General features: G+C 32.0%; 1 protein-coding gene across 7 annotated transcripts in view; it reads left to right on the top strand.

Annotated features, from left to right (window-relative positions):
• Positions 1–13,396, top strand: part of LOC127708019 (SPRY domain-containing SOCS box protein 3-like) — a 31,994-nt gene extending 18,598 nt beyond the window's left edge. For all 7 annotated transcript variants that reach the window (XM_052212811.1, XM_052212813.1, XM_052212812.1 and 4 more), the window contains one exon: positions 11,240–13,396. In XM_052212811.1, the coding sequence (XP_052068771.1) occupies positions 11,240–11,640 (401 nt within the window). In that variant the 3' untranslated portion in view covers positions 11,641–13,396. The remainder of the gene's footprint in view (positions 1–11,239) is intronic.
• Positions 13,397–20,320: the final 6,924 nt, after the last annotated feature.

The raw sequence follows: 20,320 nt of genomic DNA, 5'->3' as shown, positions 1-20,320 counted from the left end.
AAGTTGGTCCAAATTGGGGTCCAAAATTAAACTTTGTTTGATTTCAACAAAAATTGAATATATGGGGTTCTTTGATATGCTGAATCTTACCATGTATTTAGATTTTTTATTTGTGGGCCCGCTATCAAATTGGTTCATATTGAGGTCAAAAGGGTCCAAAATTAAACTTTGTTTGATTTCATCAAAAATTGAATTAATGGGGTTCTTTGATATGCCAAATCTAACTGTGTTTTTAGATTTTTAATTTTGGGTCCCATTTTTTAAATTGGTCTACATTAAGGTTCAAAGGGTCCAAAATTAAACTTAGTTTGATTTTAACAAAAATTGAATTCTTGGGGTTCTTTGATATGCTGAATCTAAACATGTGTTTAGATTTTTGATTATGGGCCCAGTTTACAAGTTGGTCCAAATTTGGGTCCAAAATAAAACTTTGTTTGATTTCAACAAAAATTAAATATATGGGGTTCTTTGATATGCTGAATCTAAACATGTATTTAGATTTTAGATTTTTGGCCCAGTTTTCAAGTTGGTCCAAGTTGGGGTCCAAAATTAAACTTTGTTTGATTTCAACAAAAATTGAATATATGGGGTTCTTTGATATGCTGAATCTTACCCTGTATTTAGATTTTTTATTTGTGGGCCCCGCTATCAAATTGGTTCATATTGAGGTCAAAAGGGTCCAAAATTAAACTTTGTTTGATTGGGGTTCTTTGATATGCCAAATCTAACTGTGTTTTTAGATTTTTAATTTTGGGTCCCGTTTTTTAAATTGGTCTACATTAAGGTCCAAAGGGTCCAAAATTAAACTTAGTTTGATTTTAACAAAAATTGAATTCTTGGGGTACTTTGATATGCTGAATCTAAACATGTGTTTAAATTTTTGATTATGGGACCAGTTTTCAAGTTTGTCCAAGTTGGGGTCCAAAATTAAACTTTGTTTGATTTCAACAAAAATTGAATATATGGGGTTCTTTGATATGCTGAATCTAACCATGTATTTTGATTTTGGACATTGGACCATTATAGGTAAATTAAAAAAATTGAAGTTCTTAGACCACATTCTTTCTGTGTCAGAAACCTATGCTGTGTCAAATATTTAATCACAATCCAAATTCAGAGCTGTATCAAGCTTGAATGTTGTGTCCATACTTGCCCCAACTGTTCAGGGTTCGACCTCTGCGGTCGTATCAAGCTGCGCCCAGCGAAGCATTTTATTTGTAATGTTAAATTCTCTCTTATTATAAGTAATAGGATAACTATATTTGGTATGTGCGTACCTTGCAAGGTCCTCATGCCCGTCAGACAGTTTTCACTTGACCTCGACCTCATTTCATGGATCAGTGAACAAGGTTAAGTTTTCGTGGTCAAGTCCATATCTCAGATACTATAAGCAATAGGTCTAGTATATTCGGTGTATGGGAGGACTGTAAGGTGTACATGTCCAACTGGCAGGTGTCATCTGACCTTGACCTCATTTTCATGGTTCAGTGGTTATAGTTAAGTTTTTGTGTTTTGGTCTGTTTTTCTTATACTGTATGCAATAGGTCTACTATATTTGGTGTATGGAATGATTGTAAGGTGTACATGTCTAGCTGGCAGGTGTCATGTGACCTTGACCTCATTTTCATGGTTCAGTGGTCAAAGTTAAGTTTTTGAGTTTTGGTCTTTCTTTCTAATACTGCATGCAATAGGTCAGCTATATTTGGTGTATGGAATGATTGTAAGGTGTACATGTCTAGCTGGCAGGTGTCATCTTACCTTGACCTCATTTTCATGGTTCAGTGGTCAAAGTTAAGTTTTTGAGTTTTGGTCTTTTTTTCTAATACTATATGCAATAGTTCAACTATATTTGGTGTATGGAAATATTTTATGATCTATATGTCAGTCACGCAGGTTTTATATGACCTTGACCTCATTTTCAAGGTTCATTGCTCAGTGTTAAGTTTTTGTGTTTTTGTCTGTTTTTCTTAAACTATAAGCAATAGGTCAACTATATTTGTTGTATGGAAGAATTGTTAGCTGTACATGCCTGCCTAGCATGGTTCATCTGACCTTGACCTTATTTTCATGGTTCATTGGTCAATGTTTAGTTTATTTGGTTAATGTTAAGTTTATGTGACAGTTGTAATAAAGCTTTATATTTAGGACTATCAACATAATATCAATGATAAGTAAAGAAGGCGAGACATTTCAGCGTGTGCACTCTTGTGGTTATTATCTTGAATATTATTATAGATAGAGATAAACTGAAAGCAGCAATAATGTTCAGCAAAGTAAGATCTACAAATAAGTCAACATGACCAACATTGTTAATTGACCCCTTAAGGAGTTATTGCCCTTTATAGTCAATTTTTAACAATTTTTCGTAAATTTTTGTCATCTTTTACAAAAATCTTCTCCTCTGAAACTACATAGACAAATTCAATTTTTTAAAATGATAAATGGGTTGAAAGCAGTTAAAATCAAACGAAAGATTAGATTTTGATCCACACAGATTCCTTTAAAAAAAGTATTATTGTTGCATTGTTTCATGCATCAATTGTAAACAAAAATATCAGGTGAGCGACACAGGCTCTTTGGAGCCTCTAGTTGTTTCTTAGCTGGTGAAACATCTTTGTTTTGGGTAGTTGTTTTGAAAAATCCGGATAGCAACATCTGTTTGACTGCCATGATGTATTGGCCCCGAAAACACTTCATCAGACGCTTGAATTCCCAGTTAAGTTAAGCCCTTTATAGACCCTGTTAGGATTAAAAATGCTTGAAGTCGTATTCAAGATTTAGCATACATTCAAGCGCTCTTATGACTGTGAATAAAATTAAATAATATACGACTAGAGGCAGGTTGATTATCTGGAATTTAACGGTTGCCAGGTCCAAATAGTACCAGTCGCTAAATGGCAACCAACAATGAAATTAAAGTCGCAGAGATGACTGTTTTAATAGCCTTAATTGAGTGCTGAGTATAACTGGCTCAATTTTTATACGACCGCAAAAAATTTTTGCGGTCGTATATTGGTATGACGTTGGCGTCGTCCGGCGTTGTCCGAAGACACATTGGTTTTCGCACTCTAACTTTAGTTTAAGTGAATGGATCTCTATGAAATTTTACCATAAGGTTCAATACCACAAAAGGAAGGTTGGGATTGATTTTGGGGGTTATGGTACCAACAGTTAAGGAATTAGGGGCCAAAAAGGGGCCAAAAATAAGCATTTTTGTAACTTCCAGACATAACTTGTGTGTTAGTGTATGGATCTCTCTGACATTGTACCACAAGGTTCCATATCACACAGGGAATGCTTGGATTGATTTTGGGGGTAATTGCCTCAAAATTTTAGGAATTAGGGGCCAAAAAAGGGGCAAAAAACAAGCATTTTTCTAGTTTCATGACAATAACTTGTGTGTAAGTGTATGGATCTTTCTGAAATTGTTCTACAAGGTTCCATATCACAAAGGGAAAGCTGGAATTGAGTTTGGGGGTAATTGCCCAAAACGTTTAGGAATAAGGGGCCAAAAATAAGCATTTTTCTAGTTTCCAGACAATAACTTGTGTTCAAGTGTATGGATCTCTCTGAAATTTTACTGCAAGGTTCCATACCACAAAGGGAAGGCTGGGATTGAGTTTAGGGGTGATGAATCATAAGGGGGTTCAAAAATTTGGGGGGGGGGGGGGGGAATTTTTTTTTTTTCCTTTTTTTTTCTTTTAAAATTTTCCATTTTAAGTTGGTTATTTCTGTTTTATATTTAAAAGCAAATAATAATGATATGGTAGGAGATACACACCAAACAGGATGTGTAAATTATTATATAATAAGTATTGTGCAATAGCAAGAAATTTTCAATTGCACAGTATTGCACAATAGCAAGAAATCTTCAATTGCACAGTATTGCGCAATAGCAAGAAATCTTCAATTGCACAGTATTGTGTAATAGCAAGAAATATCCAATAGCACAATATTGCGCAATAGCAAGAAATTGTCAATTGTACAGTATTGCGCAATAGCAAGAAATATTCAATTGCACAGTATTGTGCAAAAGAAGATACTTCGTATAAATTGCTTATTTCTTGACCAATTTCAATGGGGTTTTATTCTTGAATTCTTGGGGTTCTTTAATATGATGATTCTAACCGTGTATTAAGTTTTTGGATTTTGGGCCCCGTTTTTAAATTGGTCCACATTGAGGTCCAAAGGGTCCAAAATTAAACTTTGTTTGATTTCATCAAAAATTGAATTATTGGGGTTCTTTGATATGCCGAATCTAACCGTGTATTTAGATTCTTAATTTTGGGTTCCGTTTTCAAATTGGTCTACATTAAGGTCCAAAGGGTCAAAAATTAAAGACTCAAGGTTATTTATAATTTGTACCAAAAAGATATTGAATATACTCATAAAAAATGTATTTATTAATTATTTTTTCGAGTTGCTTTTTACATGTTTTATCTGCTCTGCAAACTCCATTCAATTATAATTAATTCTAAATTTGATTTCATAATGATGCAAAAACTCATAAAAACTAGGGTCTCTTGTAATTTTTTATCCAGACATGCTGAATCTATGTCATCGCTCCTGATTTTATGAATTCTGAATTGAAGGCTTATGAAACTAATGATGTCTTTAATTTATATGACTTGGAGAAAATTTATACACTAATTTATTCATCTACTGCCAACTTTTAATATGTTATTTGATTTTAAATAAAGAAAAGAGAGGTCGAATAACTGCTAAAAAAAAATCAAAACAAGCTGTGTATTGATATCAAAGTTTATTCCCACACTTTTTTCAACTACTATTATTCCAATTCTTTCCTGTGGCAAATAAGAGTACTGATACAATACCAGTATGATTGACATTTGTCATGATTTACAAATAATTACACTCAAATGTGTGAATATTAACTGGAATCATGTTCAATATAATGTACTGCCAATCTTTATTGACCAAAGCTAATATTTCTTGTATCACATAATTGAACAGACACTTTTTGTACAGTTCAATACACAATTCTTGACCTAAATAGTATACCTTATACTTTTGATCTATGCTACATATAAAATTATTAATACTTAACATTTTGTTGTTGTTAAAAAGTACATTTCAATGCCTCTTTCTGGAAATTATTAAGTCAGACTTCAATAAAAAAAAATAAACCACCTTTCTTTGAAGATTCTTCTTTCCATTCATATCAAAATGTTTCTCTAATTATACCCCTGCTTTTAAAAAAGGGGGGTATGCTGTCAGTAATATTGTTTGCCTCAAATTACCTCCGAAATTCGGCTTTTTCCCCTAGAGAAAATTCCCAATCACTTAAAAAAAATGGCATAAAATTCCTCCCAATAAGTTGTACATTTTTCCCAAACGGTGATGGCATAGGTAGTAATGTAGGTAAATTTCGTACTCATGTTATTATTTTTATATTATGAAAGTGCTTTTGAGATCCGGGTTTCTGATTAGAATCATTGCGGGGTTTGTAACACACGTGGTTTTCAATATATTAAGTACTGTCATGCTATGATGTCGTCGTCCAAAGACACATTTGGTTTCCGGACAATAACTTTAGTTTAAGTGAATGGATCTCTATGACTTTTTATACGACCGCAAAAAATTTTGTGGTCGTATATTGGTATGACGTTGGCGTCGTCGTCGTCGTCCGGCGTCGTCCTCGTCCAGCGTCGTCGTCCGAATACATATTGGTTTTCGCACTCTAACTTTAGTTTAAGTGAATGGTTTTTTTTGAAATTTGACCATAAGGTTAAATACCACAAAAGGAAGGTTGGGATTGATTTTGGGGGTTATGGTACCAACAGTTAAGGAATTAGGGGCAAAAAAGGGGGAAAAACAAGGTTGTCCTGGTTAATGGACAAATACTTTAGTACAAAACATAATTTAAAGCAGTGTAAGGGAGATAAATCAAATACATCATTGAAATTATCTCCCTTACACTGCTTTTAAATTATGTATAAAGTAATGGTTAATGAACAATAAAGATAATCTAAAACAGTGTAAGGGAGGTAATCCAAATACAACGTTTTGGTTACTTCCCTTACACTGCTTTTAAATTATGTTTAAAGAAATGCATATTTATAAAGGAAGACCAGTAAAAATATCTGCAAATGTTTTCATCTTTTTTTTTTACAAAAAAATCCATATGAAAGATTTGACACTATATTTTTATTAATTCTATTATAAAATAGATTAAGTTAGCACTATGGTAAATTTAAATGGGTAATTATGGTTGCCAACTCCATTGGAAATTTGAATTGAGATTATGACCATATCTTGAGGGAAAGAATTTTTTGGGGGGAAAAAGGGGGGGGGGAATAAAAAGAAATTGTGGGGGGCCAATTTTTTCTCATTTCAGATTTCAGAAATTAAAAAGAATTATTCTTCAAATATTATTTTTTTTTCAAATTTCAAATATTGAAAAATTTCAAGAAGTAATCTTTAATTGCACAGTATGGCGCATTAGATTTGTAAAATCTTTGATCACATTTATTTATTTGTTATGCCGAATCTAACAGTGTATTTAGATTTTTAATTTTGGGTCCAGTTTTCAAATTGGTCTACATTAATGTCCAAAGGGTCCAAAATTAAACTTTGTTTGATTTTAGCAAAAATTGAATATATGAGGTTCTTTGATATGCTGAATCTAAACATGTATTTAGATTTTTGATTTTTGGCCCAGTTTTCAAGTTGGTCCAAATTGGGGTCCAAAATTAAACTTTGTTTGATTTCAACAAAAATTGAATATATGGGGTTCTTTGATATGCTGAATCTAACCATGTATTTAGATTTTTTATTTGTGGACCCCGTTATCTAATTGGTTCATATTGAGGTCAAAAGGGTCCAAAATTAAACTTTGTTTGATTTCATCTAAAATTGAATTATTGGGGTTCTTTGATATTCCAAATCTAACCGTGTATTTAGGTTTTTAATTTTGAGTCCTTTTTTTTAAATTGGTCTACATTGAGGTCCAAAGGGTCCAAAATTAAACTTAGTTTGATTTTAACAAAAATTGAATTCTTTGGGTTCTTTGATTTGCTGAATCTAAACATGTGTTTAGATTTTTGATTATGGGCCCAGTTTTCAAGTTGGTCCAAGATAGGGTCCAGTATTTAAACTTTGTTTGATTTCAACAAAAAATGAATATATGGGGTTCTTTGATATGCTGAATCTAAACATGTATTTAGATTTTTGATTATGGGCCCAGTTTTCAAGTTGGTCCAAATTGGGGTCCAAAATTAAACTTTGTTTGATTTCAACAAAAATTGAATATATGAGGTTCTTTGATATGCTGAATCTAACCATGTATTTAGATTTTTTATTTGTAGGCCCCGCTATCAAATTGGTTCATATTGAGGTCAAAAGGGTCCAAAATTAAACTTTGTTTGATTTCATCGAAAATTGAATTATTGGGGTTCTTTGATATGCCAAATCTAACCGTGTTTTTAGATTTTTAATTTGGGTCCCATTTTTTAAATTGGTCTTCATTGAGGTCCAAAGGGTCCAAAATTAAACTTAGTTTGATTTTAACAAAAATTGAATTCTTGGGGTTCTTTGATATGCTGAATCTAAACATGTGTTTAGATTTTTGATTATGGGCCCAGTTTTCAAGTTGGTCCAAGTTGGGGTCCAAAATTAAACTTTTTTTGATTTCAACAAAAATTGAATATATGGGGTTCTTTGATATGCTGAATCTAACCATGCATTTAGAATTTTTATTTGTGGGCCCCCCTATCAAATTTGTTCATATTGAGGTCAAAAGGGTCCAAAATTAAACTTCGTTTGATTTCATCAAAAATTGAATTATTGGGGTTCTTTGATATTCCAAATCTAACCGTGTATTTAGATTTTTAATTTTAAGTCCCGTTTTTTAAATTGGTCTACATTAAGGTCCAAAGGGTCCAAAATTAAACTTAGTTTGATTTTAGCAAAAATTGAATTCTTGGGGTTCTTTGATATGCTGAATCTAAACATGTGTTTAGATTTTTGATTATGGGCCCAGTTTTCAAGTTTGTCCAAGTTGGGGTCCAAAATTAAACTTTGTTTGATTTTAACAAAAATTGAATATATGGGGTTCTTTGATATGCTGAATCTAACCATGTATTTTGATTTTGGACATTGGACCATAATAGGTAAATTAAAAAAATTCAAGTTCTTAGACCACATTCTTTCTGTGTCAGAAACCTATGCTGTGTCAAATTTTTAATAACAATCCAAATTCAGAGCTGTATCAAGCTTGAATGTTGTGTCCATACTTGCCCCAACTGTTCAGGGTTCGACCTCTGCGGTCGTATCAAGCTGCGCCCCAGCGAATCATTTTATTACCAGAAGGTTCAATACCACAAAAGGAAGGTTGGGATTGATTTTTTGGGGTGATGGTACTAACAGTTTAGGAATAAGGGGCCAAAAACAAGTCGTATATTGGTATGACGTTGGCGTCGTCGTCTGAAGACACATTGGTTTTCGCACTCTAACTTTAGTTTAAGTGAATGGATCTCTATGAAATTTTACCATAAGGTTCAATACCACAAAAGGAAGGTTGGGACAGATTTTGGGGGTTATGGTACTAACAATTAAGGAATTAGGGGCCAAAAAGGGGCCAAAAATAAGCATTTTTGTTACTTCCAGAAAAGGGAATGCTGGGATTGATTTTGGGGGTAATTGCCTCAAAATTTTAGGAATTAGGGGCCAAAAAAGGGGCAAAAAACAAGCATTTTTCTAGTTTCATGACAATTACTTGTGTGTACATAAATGGATCTTTCTGAAATTGTACTACAAGCTTCCATAACACAAAGGGAAAGCTGGAATTGAGTTTGGGGGTAATTGCCCAAAACGTTTAGGAATAAGGGGCCAAAAATAAGCATTTTTCTAGTTTCCAGACAATAACTTGTGTTCAAGTGTATGGATCTCTCTAAAATTGTACTACAAGGTTCCATACCATAAAGAGAAGGCTGGGAGTGAGTTTGGGGGTAATTACTCTAAAAGGGGGGGGTTCAAAAAGTTGGGGGGATTTTTTTTTCCAATATTTTTGGGGGGGTTCTTTCTTTTTCTTCAAAATTTTTGAAATCTTCAATTGCACAGTATTGCGCAATAGCACAGTATTGTACAATAGCACAGTATTGGGCAAAAGCAAGAAATCTTCAATTGCACAGTATTGCGCAATAGCACAGTATTGCACAATAGCACAATATTGCGCAATAGCAAGAAATCTTCAATTGCACAGTATTGCGCAATAGCACAGTATTGTGCAATATCACAGTATTGCGCAATAGCAAGAAATCTTCTATTGCACAATAGCACAGTTTTGCGCAATAGCAAGAAATCTTCAACTGCACAGTATTGCGCAATAGCAAGAAATCTTCAATTGCACAGTATTGCGCAATAGCAAAAAATCTTCAATTGCACAGTATTGCACAATAGCAAGAAGTCTACAATTGCACAGTATTGCGCACTAGCAAGAAATAGTCAATTGACAACAAATACAAATGTTTTAACCAATTTTGATTTTTGGGGGTTCTAACCTTGTATAATTTTTATGGATATTGGACCCCATTTTTTGGTCTACATTGATGTCAAAAGGGTCCAAAATTAAATTTTGTTTGATTTCATCAAAAACTGAATTATTGCAGCTGTATGATTTGCTGAATCTTATTGTGCATTTAGATTTTTATTTTGGGCCCTGTTTTCAAATTAGTTCATATTAAGGTTTGAAGGGTCCAAAATTAAACTTTGTTTGATTTCAACTAAAATTAAATTATTGGTGTTTTTTTATATGCTTAATCTAACCATGTTGTTAGATTTTGGATATCAGACCATTCTAGGTAAATTAAATGTCCCATTTCAAGTTTTTAAGATCTATGACCACATTTATTTTGTGTTATGTCAAAATTTGATCACAATCCAAATTCAGACAGTATCAAGCTTGAATATTGTGTCCAAACTTGCCCCAACTGTTCAGGGTTCAACCTCTGCAGTCGTATCAGGCTGCACTCAGCGAAGCATTTTATTTCCGTTTTTTCCCCTCCCCAAAAAGTTCCTTTCCGGTTGAAAATGTCTCACAATTTAAAATATTACGTGAAAAATTCTTATTCAAAACTTCCAAATTTTCAAAAAAAATGATGCATTTTTCCCCCCAAAAAAGGTAGAGGTAGTTATGAAAAAAGACAACAATATCACTGACTGTTTTACATCTGTCTGTCCATCCGTCCGTCCGTCCCATGAATATTTTTTCGTTGCATTTTTCTCGGGAACTACCTCATAAGGATTTCTGAAATTTGGTTTCAGGGTTTATATAAGTCAGCTATACCATGTAATGTGTTTTCAGATTCATCACTCAACAACTTCCTGTTTACCGTCAAGTATTTGGGCGGGGGTATCATCAGTGAGCAGTAGCTCACAGTTTCACTTGTTCTTTGCTGATTTATCCTTTTCCTGACCTGGTGATTTAATCAACATATGGTTGTTTGATCTCAGTTCTTCATTGGTAAAAATTCAATGATGACATCAAATTATCTTGCTTTCCTCTGAATTTCCTATTGTGATGTCACTAAAAAAAGGCCACAATGTCTGATGACGTTACATAAAAAGAAAACATTTTTTTGTAGATCATTGGAAAAGATGGATTAGTTTTGTCTGAATATCATCTAAAAATTACTATAGAAACAGAATCTACCACTTAATCTTGTGCAATAGGATATTTCTCCACTCTAGAATCATGTTTTAAATTAGAAAATTTAACAGTCTAGAATGGAGAAATATTGTATAACACTCGATACAGTGGTAGAATATATATTTATAAAGCAATTGTGAAAAATCAGCTCACCTTCTATTGAATATCAAAAGGATTGTGCATCATTGTTCAGCAATTCCCATCTTATAATCTGATGGCTGTCTTGAAATGTTTTATAGGAGTTGGTATAATGAAAAAAATATTGAAAATTGGATCAGAAAAAATGTCTGACAAGCTCAAAATTGGCTGGATTGCAGCACCGATGATGCATTGACTGATATATTTTCTTACAAAATAACTCGCATGTATGTAGGTTATTCAAAAAATAAGATTGTTTAAGTAGTGCCCCTGTCTGGTAAAGGGATCAATTTAATCCTTATTTAGTGTTGCCTCAGTACTGTCAAGTAATTAATCTTAACCCCTACGGTAATGCCCTTTGTATTAATTGTCAGAGGATACATATGTGATATTTCGGAAGAATATGTGTTACTTTTAAATGTCTTGTTGCAGGTATGGATTCACAAAGCTGGGGATTATCATACAAGGGGAAAATCTGGCACAATGGTCAGAGTAAGAAATTTTGCCAACCATTCTTTGACAAGACCACCATTATAACTTGCCAGTTAGACTTGTACTCAGGGACTTTAACCTTTTACTGCAATGGTCAAAGCTTGGGCATAGCCTTTACCGGACTAGACCAAGTTGGAGAACCTTTATATCCAATTGTAAGCTCCACAGCATCAGAATCAGAGCTAGGTCTGGGAACAAGAGGATGTCGATACTTGTCTTTACAAGAAAAGTGCTTCCAGGCTATTAAACGTCGACTGGCATATAATGAGGCTTATAATGACTGTGTGGATTGTCTCCCTTTACCAAAAATTATGAAATCACACTTAAGTGCTTTGTACTAACATTAGAATGACGCAGCAAAAACTCAGGCAGCTTTTTACCATTTAATGGTATATGTATTTTATTTGTTTTTACAAAATATTTTATTTACTTCATGTAAGTAATAGCTTATTTGATACTTATAGTATCTGCATTTTATGGGTAGAATATTTGTTCTGTAAGAATGAGGTTTCAAAAGGAATCATGTGTTAATTATTTTGATTTGAGTAATAAGTGTATGTATATTTATTAAGACACTTATAAATCTAAGAAATTCTTGATAAACTATATCATCTTAACCAAAAAAACATGGCATTTTACTTTTTGATACTAAATCATCAGCTGGAATATCAGCTGGAATATCTGCTCTCTTGCTTGATATTCTTGCTGATTAAGTCAGTATCAAAAACCAAGAATGTCATTATTCTATATATATTGCAGAAGTGCAAATATAGCTTCAAAATATCATGTTCATCAGTGACAAAAATGTGTTTGAGACAGTTTGTTTAAATTTTTCTTTACATTAAAAGGGTTATTGCATGAATATATTTGAATATTGTCTACCGCAACCTTGTGCAACATATAAATCTACTTGGGACAATTTTCATGTAATAACCCTGTATTATTTTAAAAAAATGCTTGAACAAACTGTTTCCAACATATTTAAGCATTGACCATGACATGTGACGATAATTGGGATTAGGGAGGGAATTGTCAATTGACAGATAAACACAATGATTTTGTTCAGACAACTTGACAAGCGTAACATAATTAAAATGGTTGATGGGAGATCTTAACACAGGAAATGCTTCATTTGCTAAAATTTAACCTTCACTAATGAAGCAATGCTTGAGGCTATAATTTTATGCAAGCAGTGTGACTTGTGTTCAAATCTCCTATAAGACATGCCCGCGATGATTACTTTCTTATACATTAAAGGATATTAGTATGAAGAATATGGTTGTATGTAAAATGTTTAAGTATGGTGAAGTGGAAATGTGCAATTGATTGGTCAGTTAATAGTGCTTTGTAATACTAATATATAGTCAATTGAATTTTTATTGTTAATTATGAATGAATGTGTAATCCAGTTATAGATAGTTTATGTGGATAGTATAGTTAATACATGCCAAAGGTTGTACAGACTATGTACTAAATAGTCTTGACTAATTAGATTAAAAAAATAAAATCAAGTACCATATTTGAAATCATTGGAGTTTAATAATAGGTTTGTAATTTAAAAGAACAGCTGATCAAAAAAATTTAATATAGAATCAGAATATTGTCATACATAATTATATATATATCTAAGAAAAACTGCTTTGTTTTAAAGACCACTGATTTGACATTTTCTTTTAAATCAATTCTTTAGAATGACAGTCATGTACATACTGATTGGTTTGAAATTATAGCTATTATGATATTAACTATCATGTTACATGTTTAAACAATATTTTTTTTCTAAACATTATGGCATTGATAAATTAAGTACTTGATCAAAGGGTCATATAATGTAATGGTGATAGTCATGTGATTGTATTGTGGAGGTGCGAGATAGAGAATCATATGAACTTAACAACAACTGTAAAATAGGAAATCATTATTTTTTTATCATATGGATGAGGATAGAAAAGTTGTGTGATATTTTTTTCTGTACAGATGTTAGTTCAGTATTTTGGACAGAAATAGCATTTGTATTGTTAATTTATACGACCATTATTGTTATATTATTTTCTAATTGCTTGATTATTATTAATAATAAAAACTATTTGTTATAAACTTTTTCAGTTTTTCACTACCTTGTTTTATCATGATCCCATTAGAACAAGGTAATATATCAATTCACCATCTACTTTACAAAACACAGAATAGCTGTATTCTAACAGCCATTGTGTAACAAATCTAATGCCATTATTAAGCCAGCAAGCTCATAACTCTGTATTTTAAGATTGAACAGATTTCTGCATGGAAGCCATATAGAATAAAACCATAGTATATAAAACACAAATTTAATCATTTACCACCAACCTTCCATCTAATTTTCCTATTAAATAAAATGGAGCTGAATTGATTAAAATTTGAAATTAATACACTTGCATGAATAGTTCCTATGTAAATCAAAATTTACAAAAGATTTGACGTAAAAAGAAGACATCGTTTTAAACAATAAAAAATATTAATAGTATTTTATGAGTATTTTAATATAAAAATAAGAAGATGTGGAATGATTGCAAACAAGACAACTATCCACCAGAGACCAATTGCCGTAAAAATTAGCAGTTATTAATCACTGTATGGCCTTCAACAATGAGCAAAAGCTGTACTGCATAACTAGCTATAATAATTCACATCCTGACAAATATGAACCAATTCAGACAAGAAAACTAATGGCCTGATTTATGTACAAAACAAAAAACGAAAAAAACAAACGACAACCACCCAATTCCAGGCTCCTGACTTGGAACAGATACATACAAAATATAGAAGGGTTAACATGTTTGCTGGCGCCAAACCCTTTCCCTAACCTGGTACAGTGGTTTAACAGCACAACATATGAACACACTATAAATATCAGCTGAAAAAGGTTTGACTCATCAGATTTATACAAAGCACAAAAACACTAAATACACATGGTACAAATCAAAGCAAAGCAAATAACTACATGACAAAATCAAGTACGTAAGACTTGAATGTCAGTCAGTACACATGCGATGGGTTTAGTGTAAATATGTCATTAATCGTCAGAATATAGGACCTTGAATGTCAAAAGCTGTATAGCAATAATATTTAGTTGTGTTTTAATTAATTGATAACACAATCAACATTTATACCGAGAAGACTATATAGAAGGGCTTTTGCATGTAGAATTATTATAAGTGTGATATTGGTCTGTAGAAATCTGCTGCTGTCATTTGTGTAAAATAAACTAAGATACCAGAAAAGCAGTTAAAATAATAAAATCATCAAGTGATTGATAATTTGGGACTCAGTTTATCAGGAAACAGCAATGTTTTAATGCACCCATCTATTCACAAAAGTACAAAATTCTGCTAGAATAAGGTCTTCAAAAGTAAGAGACATTTTAACTCATTATCAAGAATCCTGTATATCCCTTTCACTACTTGAAAAGATAGATATCAACAATTTCTGTGAGTATAACATTTGCAAAGTAATAATTTACGTGTAGAAGTATGCATGTACAAGTCAGAATTACTGACTCGCATCACCGACGATGTTTGAGTTAATGTCAAGGTAAAACTATGCAAACACGGCAGCAGCGATTCCTAAAGATTCAAGTTGAACCTTTGGATACATTTCATTGTTAATAATAATTATATTATAATTGTTATATAAGTTTGCTGAAGATTCCACATCTTTCTGATCCACCAAAAAACTACGATAAAAAATTTGCCAAATTTATCAGGAAAAATTTTTAAGAAAACTATAATCGAATAGAAAGAGCGTGAAAAATCCGATCGATACTCAACAAAAACAACTAACTAAAAGACAGAAAGTACCAATCAAAGAGTACTTGCTTTTACTGATGTATCTAGTTTTTTTAAAGATCTTTTAACTAATAAGTAACCCACGTTCTCCCGACTAAATACACCTCCAACGAATTTATTGTAAGACGCCAAAGGCATTCTGAAAAAATAACACACCGAGCTTGTGCAGTACCATAATTTATAAGTATCGAAAGGATGCAAGGCTATAATTGATAACTGGTTAAGAAAAATGTGAAATTATGTATTAAACTTAGCTTTTATCTAAATCTACGAGCTCAATAAATAACGTTACCGTAAAAGTTAGGATGTGATCTCCCTTTTGTAAAAAGAAATCTGCAGCTACAGCAAAAATTCCAAATCAAATCTGTACATATGAATGAATTTTAATCAAGTTTTTAATTAAATTTGAGAACACAGAATATGTTGATTGAAATCCAAAATGTCACTACGGTCAAAGAGAACGAGTTTGGGAAATAAATAGGTTCAATCTGAAAAAAAGGATTCAAAATAACACCAACATTCAAAAAAGAAAAAAAAGTGCAATAGGGAGTCAAAAATCATCTCTTTTGTCATAGTTTAGTATAAAAGATCCATTGTAAAACTGAAGTATTAAAATCATGAAAATGGCAATTATTGCTGTTCATCATTAGATTTATTATAAGTCAGATCCCTAGTCACAGCGCTACCACACAAGTCGTTTGTTGCTTTGTTGTCTGATACGGACATAAAACGATTTCCATGAGTTGACCTTTAGTTTTATTACTCGCAATTATTTTTAGTAACTTCTGTATTATTTTGGAAAGTGCTGTGAAAATATAAGGCTTTTATAACCGTGACACACTGTAAAGTACTGACAAATCTGTTTTTAACGTCTGTGATCTGATATGTAAACATGCAGGTTGAAAAAGCTCGGTGCATGTTGAAATTGTCATTTTTAAGAAACCCTTTGCCCTTATTATAATCTATCATTTTAAGTTGAAGTTGTTTTTATGTATGCGTTTACTAAACTAAACAATAGATATTGCTTAAAGTATGAATTTGATTAAAGGGAGAAATTGATCGATCTTGCATGAATTTTTCTTCTAACTTTTAAAAATATCAAGAGTTGCTATTCTTTCTACTGGCCTTCCAATCCGAGCATATGAGATCTATGGTGTCTTTCAAAGCAAACAATATATATAGAGATTTCAATTATGAAAGCAATATCATGATTGTACCATTAAACTGATCAATTGTTGATATGTTCTGTCTATACTACAGATTTAAAAAAAAAAAAATCTCACAGTTACTGTAAGCTTGTTCAAAGCCCAATTTAAACTACATACACTACAAACCAGTAAAAGTCTGAAATGGCCTATATCTGTACTCGACTGTACTGATTTTTACTCGACCAGTCTGAATTGGTCTGAAATTTACTTGATAATACTCGACTGTAGTCTGAACCATACTTAACAGTCTGAACTTGTACTCGACCCTTACTCGACCAGTACTTAACCATTTTATACGCGTCTGAACCATGCTCGACCTAGTCTGAACCATACTTGACCTAGTCTGAACCATACTCGACCTAGTCTGAACCATACTCGACCAAGTCTTAACCAACCTAGACCTATTTTTTGTATATATCTTTTGTATTTCATCAATTTAGGAACTGTTTTTAACAACAGCTATTCCCCCTGGCTAGAAATTTGAACAAGAATTTGAAATTAAAAATGTATTCAATATAGCATTGAAACCAAAATTTCACAATAAACATAATATAACTTCATCACCATTTTCATCAACACTAATCTTATATACATACATATATATCTATCACCTTTAAAATAAAAATATAACAAGCTGATCAAATAATCTCAAAACTGAATTGTGACTAATATTTTCAATGTTATTCAAAATTTTTTGAATGTTTCAGATATATTTTATGGTTACTGGACAATTTTCACCATAAACTTAAGCCTCGTATAGATTTATGGTGTCACATGAGTTTAGTTAATAATGCAGTGAACATTTTTTTTATTAAAATATATATAAAATAGCATATAAAGCAACTTAATAAATTTAAAAAATGACACCTTTGTTTTGTTAAACCAAGAATTTAATATAATCATGATAATAGAACTTCCATAATAATCCTGTGATAAACTTTTAAAAAAGGAAATGTGTTCCAAAGTTACAGTAAAAATTTATTTCAATTAAATTTAAATAATTTTTGTCAAAATTAAAGACATGGCATACAAGAAGCACTTTAATAAGGTTTAATTACCTCAGTACATGTGTGTTTTACAGGTAAAAAGAAAGCCCTATTTTTCTTAAACTCGTGTATTACTTATCTAGTGAATTCAAAAGGCCTTGCGATTTAAGTTTCACAGGATGTTGCAATTTTGAATGAATGTTATTTAGAATTTAATACTCTCTGACCAGGTGTGATCTTTTTCATGAGTTTGCCAAAAAGCAGGAGGTATTACTTTATACTTCACCACTAATCAGAAGAACAATTTTTTTAATTTCTTTAATTTTTATCCCTTTTTGCTTTATATTGTATATAATATATCCCAAATTATAATAATAGATATATTTCTAATAAACAATTTCAGTGATTTTGTTGGCTGTTCTTATCTCATTAAAAAGATAATTATATAACTATTGTACATTTTTTGTATGTAACCATGAAACCTATGTAGTTTTTATTTAGGAATTTAGGAAAATTAATTTAAAAAAAAAAACACATGCCAAACAAGAAGCACCTTAATAAGGTTTAATTACCCTCAGTATAGGTGTGGTTTTTAGGTAAAAGAAAAAACTCTAAAACTTTAAAATTAATATGATTAAATTATTATATAAGATAATTTGATTTAACTATCTCTTCTATAAATCTGAGAATCATGTAAGAATGTAAAAAAACTGTTTTTATAATATATCTTTATTTTATTGTGGCTGTTGTCATGTCAGTTGAAAAGAAATTTATTTTAACAGTTAAAATTTAGAAAAAGTAGAGGTTATTTGGTCAAGTATGGTTTAGACTGGTCGAGTATTGTTCAGACCTTTGGTCGAGTATGGTTTAGACTGAAAAAAATAGGTCGAGTACAGGTCGAGAATGGGTTAAGACTGTTTCAGACTGGTTGAGTATGGTTCAGACTATTTTCAATGGCAAAGATAAGGGTCAAGTACAAATCAGTACAGTCGAGTATGGTTAAGACTGGGGTCTAGTAATGTCAAGTAAAATTCAGACCAATTCAGACTGGTCGAGTAAAAATCAGTACAGTCGAGTACAGATATAGGCCATTTCAGACTTTTACTGGTTTGTAGTGATATAATCATTTTTTACGCGACTAAAATATCAATGAGTACATCTTCAACGGATTATTTGTAAAGACGTTAAAAGAAATCTAAAAAGCTCATTTGCATTGAACGTTTATTATACGTTAAAACATAAAGTTATGTTCTTCTGTCAATTTGATTAAATTTTAAAAACACACCATTGTCTTTCCGTGGCCGAACCAATGGACAAAAGTGCAGAGTTTATTGATACAAAAGTGAGGATACAGCCCATACAGTAAAAAGAAATTATAGAAAATGTGAATATCTTAGGTTTACTTCAGTGAGGAGTCAGCAACCCAATGAAACACAAAATAAATTAAAATTGGACAACTGTAGGTTTTGAGCAATAGTAAAAATCTCTATACAGTACTACATGTCGAGCCCTAAATTGCCCCCACTTTAGAAACATTGTGAATATTAACAGAGACTAAATTAATAAAGCAGTTGTCGAATCAAGTTATGTTTAATTGTTTAAAAACAATACAAAAACACAAAAAACAGAAAAAAGATTTAACAAAAACATTACAACAAACTATAAGAATAAGCAATTCATCTAAAATATCGAAATAATGGAAACAAAAAAAAACAGGAATGGCAAAACAAAATATAGATAAAAATGCTCGCAATACTGAAAGCAAACTAAAAGCACCTAATACATATATTACCCTACTGTCTAAGATCGTAGCACATTTCCAACAACAACCGTCATAAGCAAATTATGAAGAATAATTGACTTCTTATGCCACTACGTTATTGTTCGAAAACCGAGGGCAACTTGAACAAAAATCATGGTAGTTGTACGACCTCCCTCCCTTCCCCTTCCCTTTGAAATATAAAACATGTGAAATCGCCATGTGAGTATTCTGCTTATTGCAGTTCTTAACAATTGTAAGCGGTTTATGCCAACAATATCGTTATTATGCAATGTTATGTTCGAAAACCAATTATGTTTGAAGACAAATGCCGATTTACAATATTTAGGATTAATGTCCCTCAGACATAGAAAAATATAAAAGAGATCTCCTCCAATTTTTTTTAATTCAAACAATTATATAAATGATGTATATTTTAACAGTATATTTCGTCTGAGGTCGAAAAGCAGTGCTTAAGGATGAAATTTATTGAAATTTTGACCCTTGAAAATATGAGATGCAGGGAAAATGCGGGGGAGGGAGGCGCTTGATTCACAATAGCTTGAGTGCAGAAACTACTGCATTTTATATTTATTACAATAATTAATTTAGAGTTGCTTAGATTTAGTCAAGATAAATGCCATGCATGCAGCAAAAGATGTTCAATCATAGTGTATTCCTATTATATTTATATGATTCATCGATATTACGATTTCAAGGCCAGACAGAAAGTTATTTCTAGACTATAGTACAGACATTGATGATACCAAAGAATGACTTGTGGAGTAATATTACTGCCAAAACACAACACTCCACTTAACAAGAATTAAAAGAAATTGTACATATATGCACAATAAGTTACAATTCGTGTAACATCGATCAACAAGGTATCGTTTTCCCTTCAGACATTACCTTAGTTTGTATCGTTTTCCCGTCAGACAATACCTCAGTTTGTCGTTTTCCCTTCAGGCATTACCTCAGTTTGTGGTTTTCCCTTCAGACATTACCTCAGATTTGTCGTTTTTCCATCAGACATTACCTCAGTTTGTGGTTTTCCCTTCAGACATTACCTCAGTTTGTCGTTTTCCCTTCAGACATTACCTTAGTTTGTATCGTTTTCCCGTCAGACATTACCTCAGTTTGTCGTTTTCACTTCAGACATTACCTCAGTTTGTCGTTTTCCCTTCAGACATTACCTTAGTTTGTATCGTTTTCCCGTCAGACATTACCTCAGTTTGTCGTTT

This window comes from Mytilus californianus, unplaced genomic scaffold (genome assembly GCF_021869535.1).
Source record: "Mytilus californianus isolate M0D057914Y unplaced genomic scaffold, xbMytCali1.0.p SCAF_7, whole genome shotgun sequence".
NCBI classification, from domain to species: domain Eukaryota; kingdom Metazoa; phylum Mollusca; class Bivalvia; order Mytilida; family Mytilidae; genus Mytilus; species Mytilus californianus.
This window is presented reverse-complemented; position numbering and strand designations above follow the sequence as displayed.